Source organism: Corvus brachyrhynchos, unplaced genomic scaffold (assembly GCF_000691975.1).
Source record: "Corvus brachyrhynchos isolate BGI_N302 unplaced genomic scaffold, ASM69197v1 scaffold83, whole genome shotgun sequence".
Taxonomy (NCBI): domain Eukaryota; kingdom Metazoa; phylum Chordata; class Aves; order Passeriformes; family Corvidae; genus Corvus; species Corvus brachyrhynchos.
The window spans coordinates 9,320,074-9,340,330 of NW_008238464.1; the positions used below are offsets into that span (position 1 = coordinate 9,320,074).

Below are 20,257 nucleotides of genomic sequence, written 5' to 3' on the forward strand. Positions count from 1 at the left end.
CTAAATAAATGTAATAAAACCCCAAGTAAATGTAAAGAAACTCCAAGATTTCTCAGTTTCTTGGACAAGGATGTTGATTACCTGTTACAGTTATCAGACTAAACTTTTTTTAACTGTCTCCAAAGATGGGAATTTCAAAATGTTCTCAAGAAAAATAATACATTGTTCAACAGTTCTTGCAGTTACAGTGTTTTCTTAGTATCTAGCCTAGAGCTTGCTTGGAGTAAGTTTCTCGTACTAACCTCAGTGAGCCTGAAAAACATCTCTATTTCTATAAGGACTACACATTTTCTTAATTGTTGTATTTAGTATTTGGCCTTTTTTTCTAAGGCAGAACAAGCTCATCTTATTTCAACTAGAATTATAGGTTATCTTTCCTAACTTACTTCCTTGGACTCTTTCCAATTTGTATTTGAGCCGGACTGCAAAAAGAGTATGTTCATTATGTTCATTCACACGGCCCTCTTGAACAGACCACAAAGTGATAAGGTTTTGTTTGGAATGTCATGTAGTTAACTTGTGCAACCCCTACACCTTCTTCACTGTTTACTGTATGTGTATTCATTGTCCTTTTGAATACAATTCTCACATTTGTATTTATTGATGTGGGGGTGTTATTATTTTTTATTTCCAATCATTTCACCCATCTAGAAAGATAACTCAGAATTGCAGTTTGGTCCTATGTACTTTAATATTTTTCAATTGCATAATATTCACATATTTTTGAAGTGTCTTCTCGATACCTGATAGCCATTAATGAATGTGGGAAGGCACCAGACCTAAGCTGGATTCAGCTGACATGTTCTCCTAACAGAAGCAGTTACTCATGACTTCTCTGTAACATTTATCTTCCCAATTTATAACAGATAAATCACACTTCTTTAGTTTGGTCATGAGGACATCCCATATGGCCATGTAAAAAGAAAAATCTGCAAAAGTAGGATATACTATACCAATTCTCTCTTCCCATACTCTGGACTAACTACTTGTGTGAGAAGGTTACTAGACTGTTGTTATATTATTTGTTACAGAAACATGCAGAGCAGCTGCTTCCTATCACTGTGTTATTTTGCAGATGCTCTTATATTGATTGTTTAGCAATGAGTTAAACAAAGTACCTCTCTTAATACCAGTTTTGCTGATCCATGTTTTCTCAACTACAGCTTTGGTATTTTTTCCAGTCTTCTTGTACCACAATTGGACTTCATGAGCTTTTGAAGATAATCACTAAAACATGCAAGTGAACTCAATAGTGTTTAGGAATTTTATCAGATCTAGACATGAATACCCTGTTAAATCCCCTGTTTATTGCTTTTCTGGTCTATATTCCTACATCCGTTTTTGTTACAAGTTCCTAACTGTGTTCTGAATATGGTCACAGTGAACCTCTTTTTGTGAAGGCCCTTGCAAAAAATACATATACAACTGCAGTAATTTTCAATCTGCATGGACATCTTGTTATTCTGCTTCTCCAAAAAGGACATAAACAAATCTTTCTTCTCAACTTACAAAACAACAGCAAGGAATGGCATGTTTTCCTTTCCATGGAAACTATCCAGAACCTGCTTTGATTGATCAAGTAAAAATTTTGAAACCTTCTCAAACCATGAGCAAGCACTTCATTTCCTAGCATTTCCCCATCAGAAAAGAACAAACTCCATTGCCTTTGAATGCATGGCTCCTCTTGGTCTGAAAAATGAATGAAGACTTCTAAAGAAGAAAAATGAGTGAAGTGTTGCATCATTCAAGTAATGTGAATTTTTCATTGATTTATTTAACACAACTTGCAGATAATTACCTGCAAATAATGGGAGAAATTATGATTTAAGTTCAGTGTCCTACAACTGTCTTCACTTGATGGATGATTCAGCACATGGAGTGACATGTAGATTCAGTCTCAAGAATGTAAGTCCTGGAACAGACTTAGTTTCCCTGTGAACTTCCTCATTTCTACAAAAGGAACTCAAGATAGATATCCTGGACAACTGCTATATCAGCAGAGAGAGAATGACAGACATGACATATGGCCAAACACTGCTTGAATGTAAAAAGCGTTCATTTGATACTTTTTAACTTGTAGTTACATTTATTTTGGAAGAAAAATATATTTTATAGGTCTCTCATTGGAAGTATATTTTCATAAAAGGGGAAAAGGCAAACATAATGGAAATTATAACACAATAAAAAAAATTTAAGTCCGCTTTTAAAGAAATTTTGCAAGCATGCAAGTTTTGACTTAAGAAAATGTCTAGAGCCAAATCTTTCATTTCTTAGCCTCCTAAACTTCCATTGGCAGCTGTGAAAATTCTGGACTGAGGAATAAAACATGATCAGATGGTTTCTTTGATCCTAAAAGATCAAATGTTTTAATTTGGGTTTGGATTCTATTTTCTTCCCTTAACATAAAAGAAATCTACTTAATGGAAATATACAGAAGTAATTAATCACTCAAGAATATCTCTGAATTCACATAACTGTTAAGTGAAGGCTGGACAAATGATTAAAAGTGCTTGACTCCTACTACACTGCCAAATGCTGACTTCAGACTCTTTTACAAGATGTATTATTATTAAATTTTGTATGACTATTTTCCAAATTGGAAAACTACTATAAAATTAAAAGTAAAGGATCTAAAGACATATCTGATATGTTCAAGGAAAATAGCCAGAATAGAAAATACCTCATGGGCAAGCTAGCTAAAAATCTTAAATGCCTCTTTTCTTTCTTCATTAACTACTCTAACAAGCAGCTACATCCCTGCCAGGTATTTAGGTACATGCTTCCCCATGAGCACTGATTTGGTGGTTTAGGGCCCAAGGGTTTAAACCATAAAAAAGAAACTAAGACATAATTAAGTGCTATTTAATTAGGCAACATATCCACAACTTTAATAAAGTTGTGTACAAACCACAGATTTTTAGACTGCACTGATGTTTTAAAAAATAAGTTTTTTAAAATATTCTATCACATAAATTGTACCCCTTGTATGTTCAGCAATGCCCTTCTCATTTAATTTTATATTCTTGTTGTAATCAAATACCTTTTACTTTAAGTAGCTCAGTTCTGTTTACCACTAGGATAAGTATACATTTTGCAATAGCTTTCTATTTTCCAAACAGGATAAACTTGTGGGGTGAGGAAATCTTTGCTTCCAGCTTTTGCAAAATGTAAATACTAGCAAAACACTTTACTTTCTGACATGTTTTGATCAACAGAGAAAACAAAAATAAAGCTTCTATTCTAACCATATTCTAAAACATGAGTGTAAGTTTTATGAACAAGCAGAACTTTAAGAATTCAGGAATATGTAAGAATCCATATGTCTAAAGCTAAGTTAACATTTGAAAAATTCTGATTGGTATAGTTTGTTGAAAAATGGGCATATACATATACATATACACCTTGTAGCAAATATTTCTATAGCACAAGAGATAAATCTTCATAAAATTATGCACATTGTCTGATAATCCTTGACTCCAGAAAAAGTACTGACATTGTAAATATATGCTGAAATATACATAAGTTTCTATTAATAAATCACTTTTGAAAAGATAAACAATTATACTGATTTGTCTTCCCTAAAACATCTATAAATGAATCAAATAGAAATTGATTCAAATACAAGTACGTATAACACTACATTACTCTGATTTTTTTACCTAACTCCATACTTCCACTGTTTAGAGTTCCTTATTTTCTAAAAAAAAAGAAAGAAAACCAGTGAATACATTCTTTGGAAAATATTTTTTATTATAAAATGTACAGTATATTGACCTTAATATTATAAAACACTGTAATGTATCAGAGTCTTGTAAAGACCAATAATTTATAAGATGAGACCAAATTCATTGTTAATTTTTCTAGTCTCATAGTCAGAATAAAAAATATATATAAAATATAGAATGAATTAATTGATCATAGCGTCCTTAGTAGCTGGCAAATGTATGTTCATATGTTAAGGCAGCTAATCTCTGCATGTATTTTTATTAAAATAGATCACTCTTATTTGCTAATTTAGTCTTTGATTTTGAAGAGCTGATAGAAGCATGAACAGAAAGGTTAGTAATCATATTCTATAAGCCTAGATTATGTAAAGGCGCTGCAGGGTATAATGAAAATTATGTTTTACTAAAGTACTTCTATCACTGCAGCTCACTTATTAACAGTTAATACTTCTTTGGTACTTTTAAGGTGCTTGTTAGAACAAGAAATAGCTTTGAACTATTGACAAGAATAGAGTACTTTAGGTCTCAGATGCTATTGGATAGCATGAAAAACCACCTTACACTGTCTTAACAATTTGAAGACCTTTTTCAACACGTTGGTCTTCTCACTTCCAGTATGTCTAATGCCTCCTTCTATTGCAGGGACTTACTACCATTTTGAGTACAAAAGAAATGCAGATTACTTTCTTTTTTTCCTCTCCTTAGCCATTGTTGCAAGCAGTACTTCCCTCATTGCACTCATTTGGCAGTGACTTGAACACCAGTATCCAGCCAAAGGCACTTGTTTTAATGTTAGAATATGTGTATGTAGGTTGTTTTCGAATCACTGCCTAGAATATTTTTAGCAGTGCATTTATAGAAGCCTGCATCCCTTTGAGTGGACTGCTGGATGACTAATGACCCCTGAGGATGGAGGAATTTGTTTCCATACAGACGAGATTGAGCTCCTGTTGTCAGATGTGATTTATCTGGAAGCTCCCATGTTATTTCTGCTTTAGGAATCCCAATGGCCATGCAGTTCAGTTTAACTGAATTTCCAGGTCTGGCATAAATAACGGGTGCTGGCTCACTGGTGATCCTGGGAGGATAGGCGATCACAATGACAGGCACAGTCATAACAGAAGTGCCATACTCTGTTGACACTTTGCACAGGTAAGTGCCCCTGTCAAACACAGAAGCCTCACGCACCGTCAATGAGCCATTCTCCATCAGGGAAAAGCGACCCACAGCCTGGGGGGCATCCATAACCATCCCATTGGGCAGTGTCCAGGAGATCTGTGCCCGCTGGTTTGCCTGGGTGATGCAATGAAGCTGCAGAGTTTCTCCATTGATGATGCTCACCAGGTTGTTGTACTGGTTGCTAATTTCTGGCCTGAGTCCCACCTTCAGAAAGACTACTCGTTCCACATAACCTCCCAGGTTTCTGGCTGTACAGCGGTAAGTCCCAGCATCCCCAGCAGACAGGCCGCTGATGTGTAAGATCCCATCCCTCTTATGGTAAAATCTGTGCAGGTGACTGCCACTCAGCACTTCAGAGCCGTTGGGAAGGATCCAGCTTGTGCTGGGTTTGGGGTTCCCCTGGACTGAGCAGTTCAGATTGATGCTGTGCCCAGCAATGGCAGTGATCCTTTCACTGACAGGGTCTCTGAAGGAGGGTTTCTCCACATGGTCTGTGATGAGGAGCTGCACAAGCAGTCTGGCTTCCCCTCCTTCGTTCCGTCCGATGCACACGAGCTGCACGGCATCTGTTTGCCTCACCCCTCTGATGTCCAGCGTACCATTGCGATGCACAGTGATCCTGTTCCCATAGTAGGGAGCCGGTAAGATTACTCCTTCTGGAAAAGCCCATAAGACACGTGGAGCAGGGATCCCCTCAGCTTTGCAGTCAATAAGTTTCCGGCTGTCTCTGATGGCTGTCTCCCTCACAGATGTTATTGCACTGAGATGACCATTGATTCTGGGAGGCTGAACATCAACATGGATCCAAACGATCTGCCGATCTTCTCCAGCACTGTTCCGTGCTACACAAGTATAGTTACCACTGTCAGACCTTTGGGCCTTTTGGATGAGGAGGGTGCCATCCCTGTATATCTGGTATTTATCAGATAGAGCAGGAATAGGCCTGTTGGTCGGGGAAAGCCAGGTCACTTTGGGAGTGGGTTCTCCTTTGGCTTCACATGCTGCTGTGACAACATCGCCATAAGGTACATTAATAGTGATGTATGTTTTGTTCCTGATGGTTGCAGGCTCTGCCACCACTTTGACCCGCACTTTCATTTCATCCTTCCCAATCTGATTTTCAGCATAGCAGGTGTAGTCCCCTTCCTCTCTCAGTCCAACATCATTGAAATACAGGGTTCCATTGTCAAAGACCACATATCGCTTCGTCCGGCTACCGCTGTCATCCGACTGCATGAAGGTATTGATCATGCTGCCATCGGGGAGACCCCATGAGATCTCCGGATTTGGCAGACCTGTGGCTACACAGTCGACTTTCAGGTCCCCTCCATACTTGACCTTGTGGTTATTCTCATTCTTATGTTCTATTTTTGCTGGTTTCATCATCACATTCACTTTGAGGACCACGTAATCATCACCTATCTTATTGCGGGCCACACACAAATAGTCTCCTGCATCTTTGTCTGTAACTGAATTAACAACCAAAGTCCCATTGCTGAATACTTTGATTCTAGTCTCCAAAGTACTGAAAGGAAAGAAAAAAGAACCTAACATGAGCTACAAAATCACATTTTGGTTATTAATTATTGAGCAAAATCTGGAGGATGGGCGGGAATAACAACTCATCAATGTTAAAAAAAAAAGGAGAGGAACACTGCTATTGTAAGATAATTAAATGGTCAGAAATGTTCAGGATATTCACCACCAAACAGCAAATGGAAAAAAATAGTTCTACTCACTTGTAACCAAGCAATTCTGTTGTGGTTAATGACTTTAATGCTGTTTTTGACACTAAACATTCACTAAATACCAAATTATGGTGGTTTTGACTCTCTTCTGACTACATGTACAGTATCCTATAACATTCAAAGATGATCTCTGAATGATATAATCCATATGGCTATTTGGACCATAATGGGGTCTGGTACCTGGGTCTTCAGTTAAAAACAAGTAACGATGAAGAACTTCCTCTGGCCTCGGGTATAACATATTAAGCCTTTACAAAAGTCACAAAGAAGCAAAATGTTGCTATGCTTTGAAACAAAAAAAAAAATTCCAATGTGCTTAAAAACCTATTACTCCTTTCCACTTCACTATGGAATTGGTGTATTGTGGTCAAAACCAACTTCCTCAGTAGCCACAGGTTTCTCCCCAAAGGAGATCTCCAGTATTTGAAAAGCAGCCCACATAAAGATCATGAAGGAAAATTAAAAAGAAACACAGATTTTTTTTCCTACTGCTATGAGGCATAAAATGAATTCTGGATTTTGTGCTATCTACAGGTTACCTAAATACACTTTTTGTCAATAAAAAAAAAATATTACTATGTTCAGCTGTGAAGAAAGTTGTTCCAAATTATGCATTTTAATTACAGTGCATTTCTCATCTGTTTATAGTGCTCAAAGGTGAGCTATGAATAATTTATAGCACAGAAATTTGTTTTCAGCCAAGTCTTAGGACAGTTATTGTAGGTTTGTAGAAGTGATATTTTACTTGATATTGCAAACATTGGAGAATGCATTGTTTCAGGCATTTATATGCAACCAGGTTTGCAGACCTTACTGTGTGGTAACATTTGTTTACACATGATGTTAAAATGATAGTGCTTATTTAAGTAATTATAACTTGATTTATTTGCTCAGTATTTACTGCGTGTAATGATTTACCTAAGAGATAAAATTCAATGATCCTTTTCCTTCTGTGGAAAAGCAGGCACCTGTGCAATATTATTCAGACTAAGCACATTGGAACAAGCAGTACACAAGCTGTATATCTGAACTTTTGCCACTGGACTTTACTACATTTACGAGTGGCTGTAAAAGACAAACAGTGGCAGCTTATCCTAGAAACTTGAAGCTAACTTCAATACAGCTTTCAGTAAAATTATGCTAAGATATGACTTGACTATCTTTCTGATATAATTTCAAATTCCTTCTTAAGGATTGGGTGGCTTAGTCAAAACCTGCAGAAGTCAGGAATGAAACTTGTACATATATGAGTGGGTGTTTCTCTAAGTTAATCTAAATGCAATTTAGCTGCATCAACCCAAACAGAAATTTACCTGTGTAGTGAATCAATCATCCTTTTGGAAGGCAACCTCCATAATATCCGAGGCCAAGGGTCACCAGAAGCACTACAGTCCAAATGCAGGATTCCGCCATATGTTACATCTGTTCTCTGAGGAGAGCTCCCAGTGATCTTAGCATTAGATGCATGCTTCTTCACATGGAGTTGTACTGTTCTCCTGGCAGCCCCCACCATGTTAGCAGCAATGCACTCGTAGGTCCCACTGTCCTTGGGGGAGACGTTGCGAATGTAAAGAGTCCCATTGGGAAAAACAAATAAATTCCCATTGACAAACTGAGAAGGTCGGATCTGCGTGCCATCAAAGACCACCCAGCGGATGTTGGGAGAAGGTGCTGCTTTAGCAGTGCAGTGGATGTTAATACTGCTACCAAGGGGCAAGGAAATATTCTCTTGCTTGTCCTGCTGGATGATGGGCGGTAAGGCTGCAATGTGCAGCCTCACGGCAATGCTGTCAGCTCCTGCAGCGTTGCTTGCTACACATTTGTAAACTCCTCGGTCTGAAAAAGTTGCTTGCTTGATAGACAAGGTTCGATTTTCATGAAGCATTATCCTGCTTTCTGTGGTGGTGACTGTCTGCAAAATCTTCCTATCTGGGAAAATCCATGAAATTAGTGGGCTTGGAGTCCCACTAGCCTGACATTCCATTGCTATGGTCTCTCCAAAGTAGACCGTGACATCTCGATAACGGGAAAGTAAAATTTTGGGCTGGTGGGCTACAACTGTGAGCACAACAATCATTTTATCTATGCCATGCAGGTTCTGAGCTGTGCATAAATACTGTCCACGATCCTGAAGCTGAGCACTTCGGATAAGGAGAGTACCATTTTTCCAGACTTCAAACCTTTGTAACTTGCTGCTGGTTGTCATTAGTGCTCCTGTGAAGGTGAGAGGAAAGAAAGAAAGAGAAAGTCAAAGGGTTAAAAATGTACATTATTGCAATAAAGAAGTCTTAAGTGAGATTTTAAATTTACTCAACACCAATTACAACTTCAGCGGGCCCACATGAAATCTTCTGACACTCTCCATAGCTCAAATTAGTCTTTGTTTCTATTGCAGAACTAACCAATAGTTTGCAAACATAGTGTGGAAATTTTTAAAGGCCTTATGTTTTAGGATTTCTCTTAAATCTTTATGTAACTTTTCTGTTCCTTTTGTACATGGACATGATACACACACCAGTATTTAAGACTGCAATGTTAACAAACCCATAGTCACAAGTATTGCCATAATAAATTCTAACTGCTGTGAATAAGCAGAGTTGGCTGCTTTTCACAGCCAAAAATTACTCTTCAAAAATGAACTCATTAAATGGTAGAGTTTTTCTTTTACTACAAGAAACACTGCAAATGTATTATTACTTCTAATGATTAGTTGCAATTAATCATTTTATCTACAATGATTGTAAGTGACAGAAAGTATTTTCCAGTATTTTGAACTACTCCTGTGATCATGTTGCATTTCTGTGCAATACCCCTACAAACCATGTGGAAGAACACGTTTTCCTTTATCTTACCTGTAGAGACTTTTGTCCAAGTAATAAAAGGCTTGGGTTCCCCAACTGCATCACAAGGGATAAAAGCATCCATTTCCGCAAGGACGGATATGCTCTGAGATGCTTTTGTGATAATTTTAGGTCTTTCTCCCTGTACCCTGAAATTAGTGGAAGACTGAATTACAGTCAAATTGTGTGGCATGCTTCCCACGTAAGGCACAGATGGAAATTTTTGATGACGATGAGGGACATTTTTAAAAGGATGAACTGTAGTGGTTATTTGTGGTCTTGTGCGCTGAGAAAGAAAGGCTGGGGGGCTGATCTTTAAAAACACTGGTGGTAATGTGGTAGTTGTGGCATGTGGCATTGGAGGCACCGGAATAGCTGTAGCTTTTTGCACTGTAATCCCAGTAGGTAAGACCTGAGCAACCTTCTTCTCCTTTGTGTCTTTTGGGACTAGTTGACTAGGGACGTCTGGTTTAGGATGCATATTTAAGTGAGGGAATATCCTTGTTCTGTTGAAAAGGAAGGGTATTCTGGAACTGGGGTAGTAGGGGATCCCTTGACTTGGTAGTCTTCCTGCTGTGCCTCTGTTATCTGGAACATAGTTATTTCCAAAAAATCTTGAATTAATATTGTATCTGTTCTGACCCTGATTACTGAACTTGCTTTCAGTCAATGGATTTATTTTGTGAAATGGAGAGGCTTGTGTTGGGGTAGTTGTTTCTCTCTGGGAGGCAAAAGTTTTTCTGTCCTGGATAGTATGTGCTGCATACGCTGTTATCTCTGGTTTGTTTGTGTAGTGAAGAGGCTGATGTGTTATAAAATAGCGAAGTGGGCCCTGTGTTACAGGAAGCTTCACTGTGCCTCTTACTGGAACGTGCCTTGGAGGCACAACAGGTAGTCTTTGGTTTATGCTTGGTATCATTCCAGCAGGTGGATGGGGAAGATTTGGATTTAGAAGTAAACTGTTGTTTGACTTGCTACTGTACAACTCATTGAATTGCTGCTCTTTTGACTGTATGCTGATCCTGTTTTGGTCAGAGGAAGGAGTAGGGTGAACATTCTGTCTTGAGCTTATCACTATTTTCTCACCATCAGCTCCAACTTGTTTTGCTTCTGGGAACCTTTCTTGATTGAAGACATTACTTTCCTCGGTGGTATAATGAAGAGAAGAATGTGAAGTGCTTGACATGGAAGTGGGAAGAGTGACAAGTTTTATAAATGGAATAAAAGCAGTGGATGTAATAGGAGGCTTTTTAGTTGTCTGCAGATGATGAAACACATGTGGCATAGATTCCTTTCTATCCAAGGAAGATGGCTCTGTCCCAGCCTGAGAAGTAACAGATTTCTTTGTCTGTCTAACTGGAAAAGCCTGAGCTTCTGCAGTGCTGGAAGATGAGGATAAAGTAATTATTTCATGTTGCTGAGGTGGCTCAGTTTTTGCTGGTGTTTCTATAGATACTGTGGGCTTCCATGGTTCCTTTGAAGCTGAGAGGTCCTTAAAAACTTCAACTGTGACAACAGGAACACTTAAGTCAGGCACAGTGGGATATACCAGCTGGAATGTTCCAGCAGTTGTTTCATTAACCACAACTTCTAAGTCAAATAGGTTAGGCTCCTCCTGAGATTTTGGTTTTGCTGATAGTATTGAGCTGTTCCTATATGCAGGAGAAGTTGTTGTGCTCGATTGTTCCACTTTATGATCCACAGTTTTAGGGTCTGCTTTCACGTCCTTCTCTGCAGATGCACTGTCTAATGAGTGGTATGCTGGCACTTCACTTTGCTCTGGTTTCAGAGGTACACTTGACTCTTTTGTGGGAAGTGCATCTTGTACAGCATATGATGATAAAATCATGATAGGTGCAGTCACTGGAAGTGCCAAGGTTTCAGGGCTAGTAGGGTGCGTCACATGTTTAGCTTTAGGTAGAGCAGTGGTAGGCCTAAAAGAAGGAGTTGTGACCACATCTCTGATTTTTGTAATTTTCTCTACGACACCTGAATCAGGAATTAATGAAGGAGTGGATTCCATACGCTCCTCTTTCCTAGCCTGTATTTTGATGGTTTTAAGATCAGGACTTTCACGAGTTGCAGAAGTAGTTTTGGTAACAGCTTCAAATTCAGGTGTCCTTGGAATAATAGACATTGCCTCTGTGGTTAAAGCAACACGGGGAAAAGGCTTTGGTCTTTGTCGGATTCTGTTTGGCCTTCTCCTTCTGCCATAAGGTCTTTTTCTACCATGCTGAGTAATAAGTGAAGGCATGGTCTTTCTATATGGAGATGTTTTGGTGGCCACAGTGGTCAATCTACTGATGGAAGAAGCCATTTCTAACCCCTCTGCTTTATGAAGAGCATTAGTGCCATGCAAAATGAATATGGGACCTGGTTTTGGAATGGCCAAGTTTCTATGTGCCTCTGTCTGAGAATTGTCTGCATAACTGCTGGACACACTTTCTGGAGTCACTGTTTTCCTGTGGATCTCAAGTTCTTCATTGCTCTGAACCCTGATGGGTGTGACAGCTGGAAAGCCGCTACTTAAGTCTGGTGTTTTTGCATGACTTGTGGATATTTTTTTGTGCTGGTATCTCGTATCATTGCTCTTTTCTCTAACAAATGAAGAAGTGGATGAAGAAACAGTAGTAGTGCCTACAAAATCTGTTGGGATGATCTCATCATGAGAAGGTGCTGTAGTTACGGTGTTAACACTCATTGGGCCCACTTCATTTAACTTCAAGCTTGTCTGCAAGGTGCTATGAAGATCCACAGTCTGAGATTCAGCAAGGAGAGTAGCATCAAGTGGTAGCTCAGCAAAAGCAGAACTTTCTTCAGATATAGCAGATACAGTTTTATCTACATTTTCCACTGTGAATGAACTGCTCTGAACATTAGGAAACTTTGTCACAACTTCTTTGGCTAGAGGTTCTTCAGTGAAGGCAACTGAATCATCCGTCCTGACATCAAGATGCTGCTCCCCTTGGGGATGCAGAGTTGCAGAGACAGGAGTCAAATATGGACCTGATAAAGCTATTTCTACAGTGTCTGTACTTGCAGGTGTTTCTAAAGCCCTGTGGTTGGAAAATGGTTCAGTTTCTGACCCTATTAATACAGACTGCACTGAAAACACTTCTGTGTTCTGTGAAACAGTGACCAAGAATTGCTCATCTTCACCCACAGGTGATGCATCAGCAGAGGAGTCCAGCACATCAGCTCCTGTCTCTGAAGGCGGAGGGCTGGCTAAGGGATAAGGGGCGGGAGTAGTTTCCTGCATGACTGATGGCAGTGAAGTTGTTACAGAGGCGGTTGTAGCTGTTGTTGTTCTAGGAAGATTCTTCCCACGGACCTTTGCCAAAATGTCAGCCCAATGCTGTGGATTAATCTGCTTGCTTGCCACGTTAATTCTCCTTCGAGATTCAAATACTCTCCGGCCTTCTGCAACATTGCTGTCTTGGGTTCTATCGGTACTTTTCCAGATTTTCATTTTCCTTCTGCCCTTCTTTCCCTTTTTAATTTGAGCCTCTGGCACCCGGTCACTTTTTTGTTTAAAAGGTATTTCCCAGTCTTTTAGGTGATTCTTTCTTCGTGGGAACTCCTCCACCCCTCCTGCCCCTGATCCCTCTTCATCATCTATGACCCGCCCTCTTGTTTTTGACAAACCTTTTGAGCCTGGGCGCTTCTTTAGTTTTATTCGTTTAAATGATCTGTCAGACACCATTTTATTTACTGTGACTCTTACAGCAAACTGATCTGATCCTTGCTGATTGACAGCCACACATCTGTAATGGCCACTATCAGTGACATGGCTCCTTGGAATAAGCAAAGTACCATTGGGCAGCATATAGCCTTTTGAAGAGTTTGATAAATCATTGAGTACCTGACTGTTTGGAAGAATCCAGCTCAACTGTGCATCTGGAATGGCAACTGCATTGCACGGCAAAGCTATTGGATCTCCAACATTTTTTTCAACTCTTGCTACATCTGAATCAGCTACCTGAATAGCTGCAGGCTGCACGACGAGTCTGTAAGACATTATGTCCACATCATCTCTCACTTGGGCAACACAGTGGTACACGCCTCCATCAGTGTAACTCACTGCTTTGATTATTAGTTGGCCACTACTGAGAATGGAAAACCTACTGTCTTTCTGATTAAAAGGTGCCTGCAGTTTAGTTCCATCTGGAAAAAGCCACTGAATGGAGGGGCTCTCAGAAGCTTTCACACTGCAGCTCAGCTGACACTCTGACCCTTCCACCAAACTCTGTGCTGTCCTTGTGCTCTGATTTTGCTCTATCATTACCCAGTTTCTCTGCTGCCTGGTGGTTTTGGTATGAATTGTCTGAGAAAACACAGTAAAAAAAGATAGCACCACTTTTTTCCCTGTACTCTGGCGCCTGTTTAATTGGATATTTATAAGAGGTTGCATTACCCAGGAAGGCTCAGCCAATATTTGAGCTTTTACACCTGTGTAGTAAAGAGCATCATAATCTGAGCCTTGCCTGTACTGATAGATTATTTTAGGCTCTTTTTTGAGCATAAGTTCCCTCTCTAATTTGACAGGTACTTCACTGTAGTAAGCTATAAGCTTCCACAGTTTTTCGTAGCTTTCTCGATTCATTGGACATTCAAAATCCAGTGCAATTGTAGCATTTATATCTATCTCCTGAGTCTGGATTTGATTCCACTGAATTTTGGTAGAACCTGTTGGTTTTTTGATTTCACAGTTCAGGTGGACTATGTTGCCATGCTCATCAGTCATATTTAGAGCAATGTTCCATGGCGAGGACTGAAGTTCTTCCAGAGGGAGTTCATAACTGTCACCATCATCCTCCTCTTGAGTGCTGCTATTTTGCCTCAGTGAGGACTGAATGACAGGTTTCCTACAGGAAATATCTTTCAAGTTTTGAATATCTTCTTTCTGCAGTTGTTTTGGGCTGCTGCACTTAGCACACAGCTGTCCCCCTTCATAGGCTTTGTCCTTTTTGCATTTTAAAACACCTGCAAAAAAAAACAAAAAAAAGGAAGAAAGAAAATGAAAAAAAAGGATAAGCTGAAAAACTCTGTTCTAAAGTTAGACAATTCTCAGAATTGTGAAATAAACTTCATGAGGATTGCCATTATGTCACATGACATATAAGTCAAGACTTTTAGAATGGCACCTCTCTGTTTTACAGATGAATGGACACCTGATTCTCAATCTGACCATGATTTCTTCTGACTTTAATGAGAGGATTGAATACTCCATCCTTCTGAAACTTAGATTCACTGCCTCTAAACAAAATGCCTAGAAACTGAAGTGTGCAAAGCAACATTTAAATCAGCAACAAACTATTCTGTGTCAAAAAGTCTGCATTTGTACAGTGACAGCCTAACTTGTGGATCTAATGTGAAGAGAAGTGGGACCTTTCAGCTTTCAAAAATATAGCATTTACCTGAGAACTGCTGGACTTCCTCATTAAATAATCCAGGAAGCTTTCTATTTTTCTCTATTAATTAAGAACAGTATTGGCAGTACACAAAAACTTTTACTGTAGCTACCAAAATGGGCTGACTAGTTCTTGCACTTACAAGCCATTTATCAGCAGGAAAAATTCCAAAAAAGAAAAGTGCCACTTCTTCCCTGACCTCTGAAACAACTGTAAACTTTGTAATGAAACAACAAAAGCTAGAAGAGGAGGGCTAGACTAGAAAACTATAGCCTTGACTCCTCTCTCCTTCAATGCCAGAAAGACTGTTGTCTGCAAAGTAATAGCCATACTTTTATTACATTTTTCTCCTCACTAGAATGTCAAATGTCACCTTAGGTATTTAGTTTGGAGACATAGAGCAAATAAATTTTTACAGTTATTCTAGCCATAAGTATCATCCTGAAGAATGAGGGATCTTTGAATGAATGAACAGTATACCAGTGGGTTATAAGGCAAAATGTCAGGAGAAAGGGAAATGAATGGCAAATTTTCATACCATTATTTTAATTGAAAATATATGCTTTGCTAGTCTGACAAATCAATTTTCTTGAAAATTTGTTACAAATGGAATATTTATATATATCTATATCTCTATATCTATCTGTATATCTATATCTATATATGCAGTTTATTACTTGCAGATTCAAACAGGACATTTCAAAGATAAGGAAAAACTGGCCCACAATCAACTTGGCAGTGGCTACACTGATCTGAAGAAATTTAGTAACTCTTTCTGGACAGAATTCCCAAAGAAGTTAATGTTATAGTTATATACAGATACAAAATCTGCCATATTCGAAAATGGCATGGATAAATTCTTCCTCCTTCCAAAAATCACTACTGTTTTAGTGTAAAGAGGTAACCTAACTGAATAAAAACGCTAGCAAAGCCAACACTGCACAAAGGAATGTTCAGCTAATATCTCATTATTATAACTTACAGTAAAACTTAAGTACACCCATTACACATACACACACAATTTGGATCAAGAACAGAATGTAAGAATATTAAAATGTAAGCTAGTGGAATACAGTATTTGAGTTAGATGCCTCAAGTATCTGTTCAGTCAGGAAGATTTGTATTACTCACACAAGCATCGCACATTCTTAAAAAGTACTGCCCTATAGTGAAGTGCAAAACTGCAATGAGTTACGTGTTCTAAGACGACAAGATCCACCATCGTTCACCATATGTGCTCGAAAATCATGATATAAACCTTGTGACACCATCACTCATTTGAAACATCTTCAGTTACAATTAAATGCCAATTTCCTCTTAATATTTTAGCAATAGCTCTGGTGTGACACCAGTTCCTCTGCTGAACTGAGATGCCCAAACTGAAAACTGAAACTCAAACCCTTCTTCATTTAGTGTATTCCTGAGACAGAGGCATTATAAAACTCTTATTTTTTGCTTCTGCACACGATCAGAAACATTCCAGCCTAAGCAGTGTGATACTTTTCTCACCTCTAAGCCTGAATGAAGATAGACTAGCTATTTTATGAAAAAGTTACACGTTTGAAAAGAAATACGTTCCAAGTACTGGAAAATACTTAAAACAGATTTGCTCCATCATCAAAGGAAGTTGTTGTCAATGAAGAAATGTGGCTAGACATGAAGGATGCATACTACAGCCTTAATGTTAATAGAATCAAAGTTAGAGGACTTAACCAGGAATTTGGTAATCTGATTTCCTTCCTTCCTTAGACAAACATGTTCAAATCCAATCTTACCACCTTCCATGAGAGCATATAGTCAGTAGCTTTGTTGGTTGAGGACAATTGGCAGCCCTTAGTCAAAGGTGTACTGCTGTGCAAGCAAATGGAATAAAAGGTTATAACCTATCTCTTTCCAATTACAAACATCACTACCACTTCTGTCATCCCAAATGTAATGGCTAATTTCTTTGCTGTTAAATACATATTTTTATCTAATGAAACAAAACTGCTTTCTTTTTACACTGCTTTTTAAATACACACATTTATTGAACAGTAACAGAACTTAATACTGCACATAGAGATCATGTTGGCAATAATACTCAGGAAATAACAAAACCAACAACATGCAGAACAGGAAAAAAATTCAACATTATGAGTTCAATAAACACTGGTAGCTTATGCTCCTACCTCCAGAAGCTTCATTCCATTCAAGAAGCCACTTCAAACTACAGTCACAGGCCCATGGATTTCCATGAAGGTAAAGATTTTCCAGCAGTGGCATGCCTTGAAACATCTCTGCAGGCAAGGTCCTAAGAACATTTTCAGATAGGTAGAGATGCCTTACTGTTGACAGTTTGAAATAATCAAGGACCATAAATGTTGAAAAGGTGTTGGGGTGAAGCTGCTGGAGCAAATTTCCTTCTAAGTGGACCAGTCTTAGAGAAGTTAAACCATTAAAAGCATTTGGATGAATAAACTCAATTCTGTTGTGATCCATGTGCAGTCTCATTAAGCTTGAAAGTCCTTGGAGAGTTTGGCCAGTTATGGCTTTCAATTTATTGTAACTAATTTTGAAAACCTAAAAAAAATTTAAAAAAAAGAACCAGAGATTAATTTTTTTATCTAAATCCAAGCAGAATAGCAATCAAGCAAATGTTTTCCTCCCACTTTCAAATCTTTTGCACCACTGAAAAACCATACGTTGGTCAAAGAGGTAGAATAAAACTGAGTGTTAGTTGGGATTATCAAGTTAGACAGAGGCTTAGTTAATAGATATCCAATGTATTTTGGGGGAAAATGGTATCTTAATCCTAAAAAGCCACTAGAAAGAACACTTAATTTTGTTTTCCGTTATTCATGGAAGCTAGTTTTGAAATTTAGGAAAACCTAAGCTGTACCTGTAGAGACACAAGATCTTTCAAAGCACCATTAGGAATATTCTGAATGTCATTTCCATGTATCATAAGCAATTCCAATTTTGTAAGTCCCGCAAAGGAGTTTTCGTATATAGACTGTATACTGTTAAACCTGGGGAAAAAAAAATCACACATGCAGTTACATTTTATACACTGACTGTCACAGACTGCAAATGTAAAAATAGTATAACCCAACTTCCAGGAAAAATTGGAGGGACCTTAATGCATTGTCAAAAGGCCAGAAGTTACTGAAAGATTTTTACAAGGCCCAAGCATACTTAGCTCATGTTTACATTAATATTTCTTTTAACTCACTTTGTGGCACTTTAGCCATAAATTAGGAGTAACAGTAATAAATAGGCGTTTAAGTTCTAATAGTTGTCAGTGTATTTTTCCATCCAGCTCAGTTTATGAAATGGAAGTAAGTTAATGGCCTCTGGCCAAACCATGATGCTATGGAGCCTGGCAAACTAGAGAGGCTGCAGTGTTGCCAAAGCAGCATCTAACAATAAATAAATAGAGATTGGGAAAGTAAACATTAAAAATGGTATCTCCCAAAGAGCACAAGAAGCAGTAAGTCACATCCTGCTTCACTTACTGTTACAACATGTATTGGCTACATTAACTAAATACATAAGGCCTAGGAATTGACCTTCCAATTACATAATTTGAGCCTTGAAACTCCTCTTAGATAAGGAATACAGAAAATCTACTCTTTGAAAATATTCAGTTTTGCTTTGGACAAGCGAATCAGACTTTATTTGCCAACCTGGAAGAGTTGCAGCTGGCGGCCTAGCTCTACATTTGTGTTTTTCATATGTATACAGAAAATTAAATGTATTATCTAATCTGGGCACAAAGTCTTACAACTAAGCATAGAATTTCAAAGGTTTTTCCAATTTCTTAGTATTTTCTAGAAAGCAGGGGAAGACACAGCATGAAATTAAAATACTTTGAATACGAAGAAAATACTTTTGGATCCTCACAATGTTATCTATCTAAAGATTCTTAATTTGCTAAAAATTTAGACTATTGTATTAACATTTCTAGTTCTTCTGCAGATCCACTATGCTTATAGCAGACATCTTATTAAAATTCCTTATTTCAAAATCAGTCCTTCAAAAAAAATATGAACTTGTCTAAATAAAAATTTTTCCTAAGTTACTTCCAGTTAGAAAAATAATCTTCACCTCCTAAATGCACAGCACTTAAAATAGCAATATAAAAGAATAAAAGTGCTCTTTCAAAGTGAAAGAAGCACAACAACAGACAGTTAAGACTGCTTCTCCCTGGGAAAGGACCCAAGTCAGAAAATGTCATTTGTAGTGATGAAATACAGAGAGGAAAGGGCTTTTATGCTAACAGTATATCAAACAATGTACTTTACTAAAAAAAAAACCCCAAACACCTTAATAACTTAGATGTCTACATACCATTTACAAAAACAATTTAGGGATTGGAGTATATATTTCGTTAATATACCTTTACTGAGCACAAGAGCATTTTGAGACTAAATTTAGGCTTTAGGCAGATAATATGCTGGTGGACAGAAATTTTAATTATGGAGAAGCAAAAAAACCCCAAAAACCAAGGGCCCTACTGCCAGTCATTGCACGATCAGTTGCAGCTTACAGGCCTTGAAGTTGTGAGGATAATTTCATCACAGGTAGTGGGGCAGCCCTGACACCAAGCAGAAGAGGACTGAGACTCTTGCACCATTCTATATCACACAATGACCCAACATGGTGCTTTTTCAATATGAAGCCTACCAACAGTCCCTGCCTTCTTGTCTCAAAATCTGACAGAAGTGAGTTGGCAATTCCCTGGACAGCAAAGTGAGTTGGAGCCTGAGCAATCCCTTCCCAAAACATGCTTATATTGCACTTAGTTGCTTGAAAAAAACTGCAACAAAACTACAACTCCACAGGCAATGGATCAGATTTCTTTCTACTGTATTCATTTAAGATATGCTATATCACATTGTTCTCCAAAATACTACTGGATTACCTCATAGAATTTTACTCCTGCTGTATTTTTTTTTAACATCAGGTATAGAATTCCATATTCTGTAGAAATCCCATAAAAGGTTAAATTCAAGATCTTTTTTTATACACTGTAAAAGACTAAATGTTCTATTTGCCAAAAAAGAACTCACACCATGGTATAAATGTTTATTTGAAAAGAGTACTAACTTTTGTTTGAAACATAAAGGCCAACCTAATTTCTCCATGCCAGCAACTGTAGTGTTTGAAACACAGCACCGACAAGTAAGTACCCATCTCTGCAATTCTACTTAAGAACTACACCCAGAGATCCCGCTTTGCCACATGTGTGTGAAGCACTCCAGGCTTCGGCACTAAGAACATAAAACTGTTTGCTCCAAGCTGCCATACAAACCCGAAGTTGATTCTTTCCACATGCTTAGCGATCCGTGCCGGCACGGCTGCCAGGGAGCGGA

General features: G+C 38.3%; 1 protein-coding gene across 1 annotated transcript; it reads right to left on the bottom strand.

The window, feature by feature from the left end:
* Positions 1-2,846: 2,846 nt before the first annotated feature.
* Positions 2,847-20,251, bottom strand: MXRA5 (matrix remodeling associated 5). The gene is made up of 6 exons (XM_017737063.1): positions 20,197-20,251; positions 17,782-17,911; positions 17,072-17,462; positions 9,505-14,475; positions 7,966-8,866; positions 2,847-6,429 (listed from the first exon to the last, which is right to left on the bottom strand). Exons 2-6 carry the CDS (start codon positions 17,845-17,847, stop codon positions 4,518-4,520), a joined length of 8,241 nt encoding a protein of 2,746 aa, XP_017592552.1. The 5' UTR covers positions 17,848-17,911; positions 20,197-20,251; the 3' UTR covers positions 2,847-4,517.
* Between the last annotated feature and the right edge of the window lie 6 nt (positions 20,252-20,257).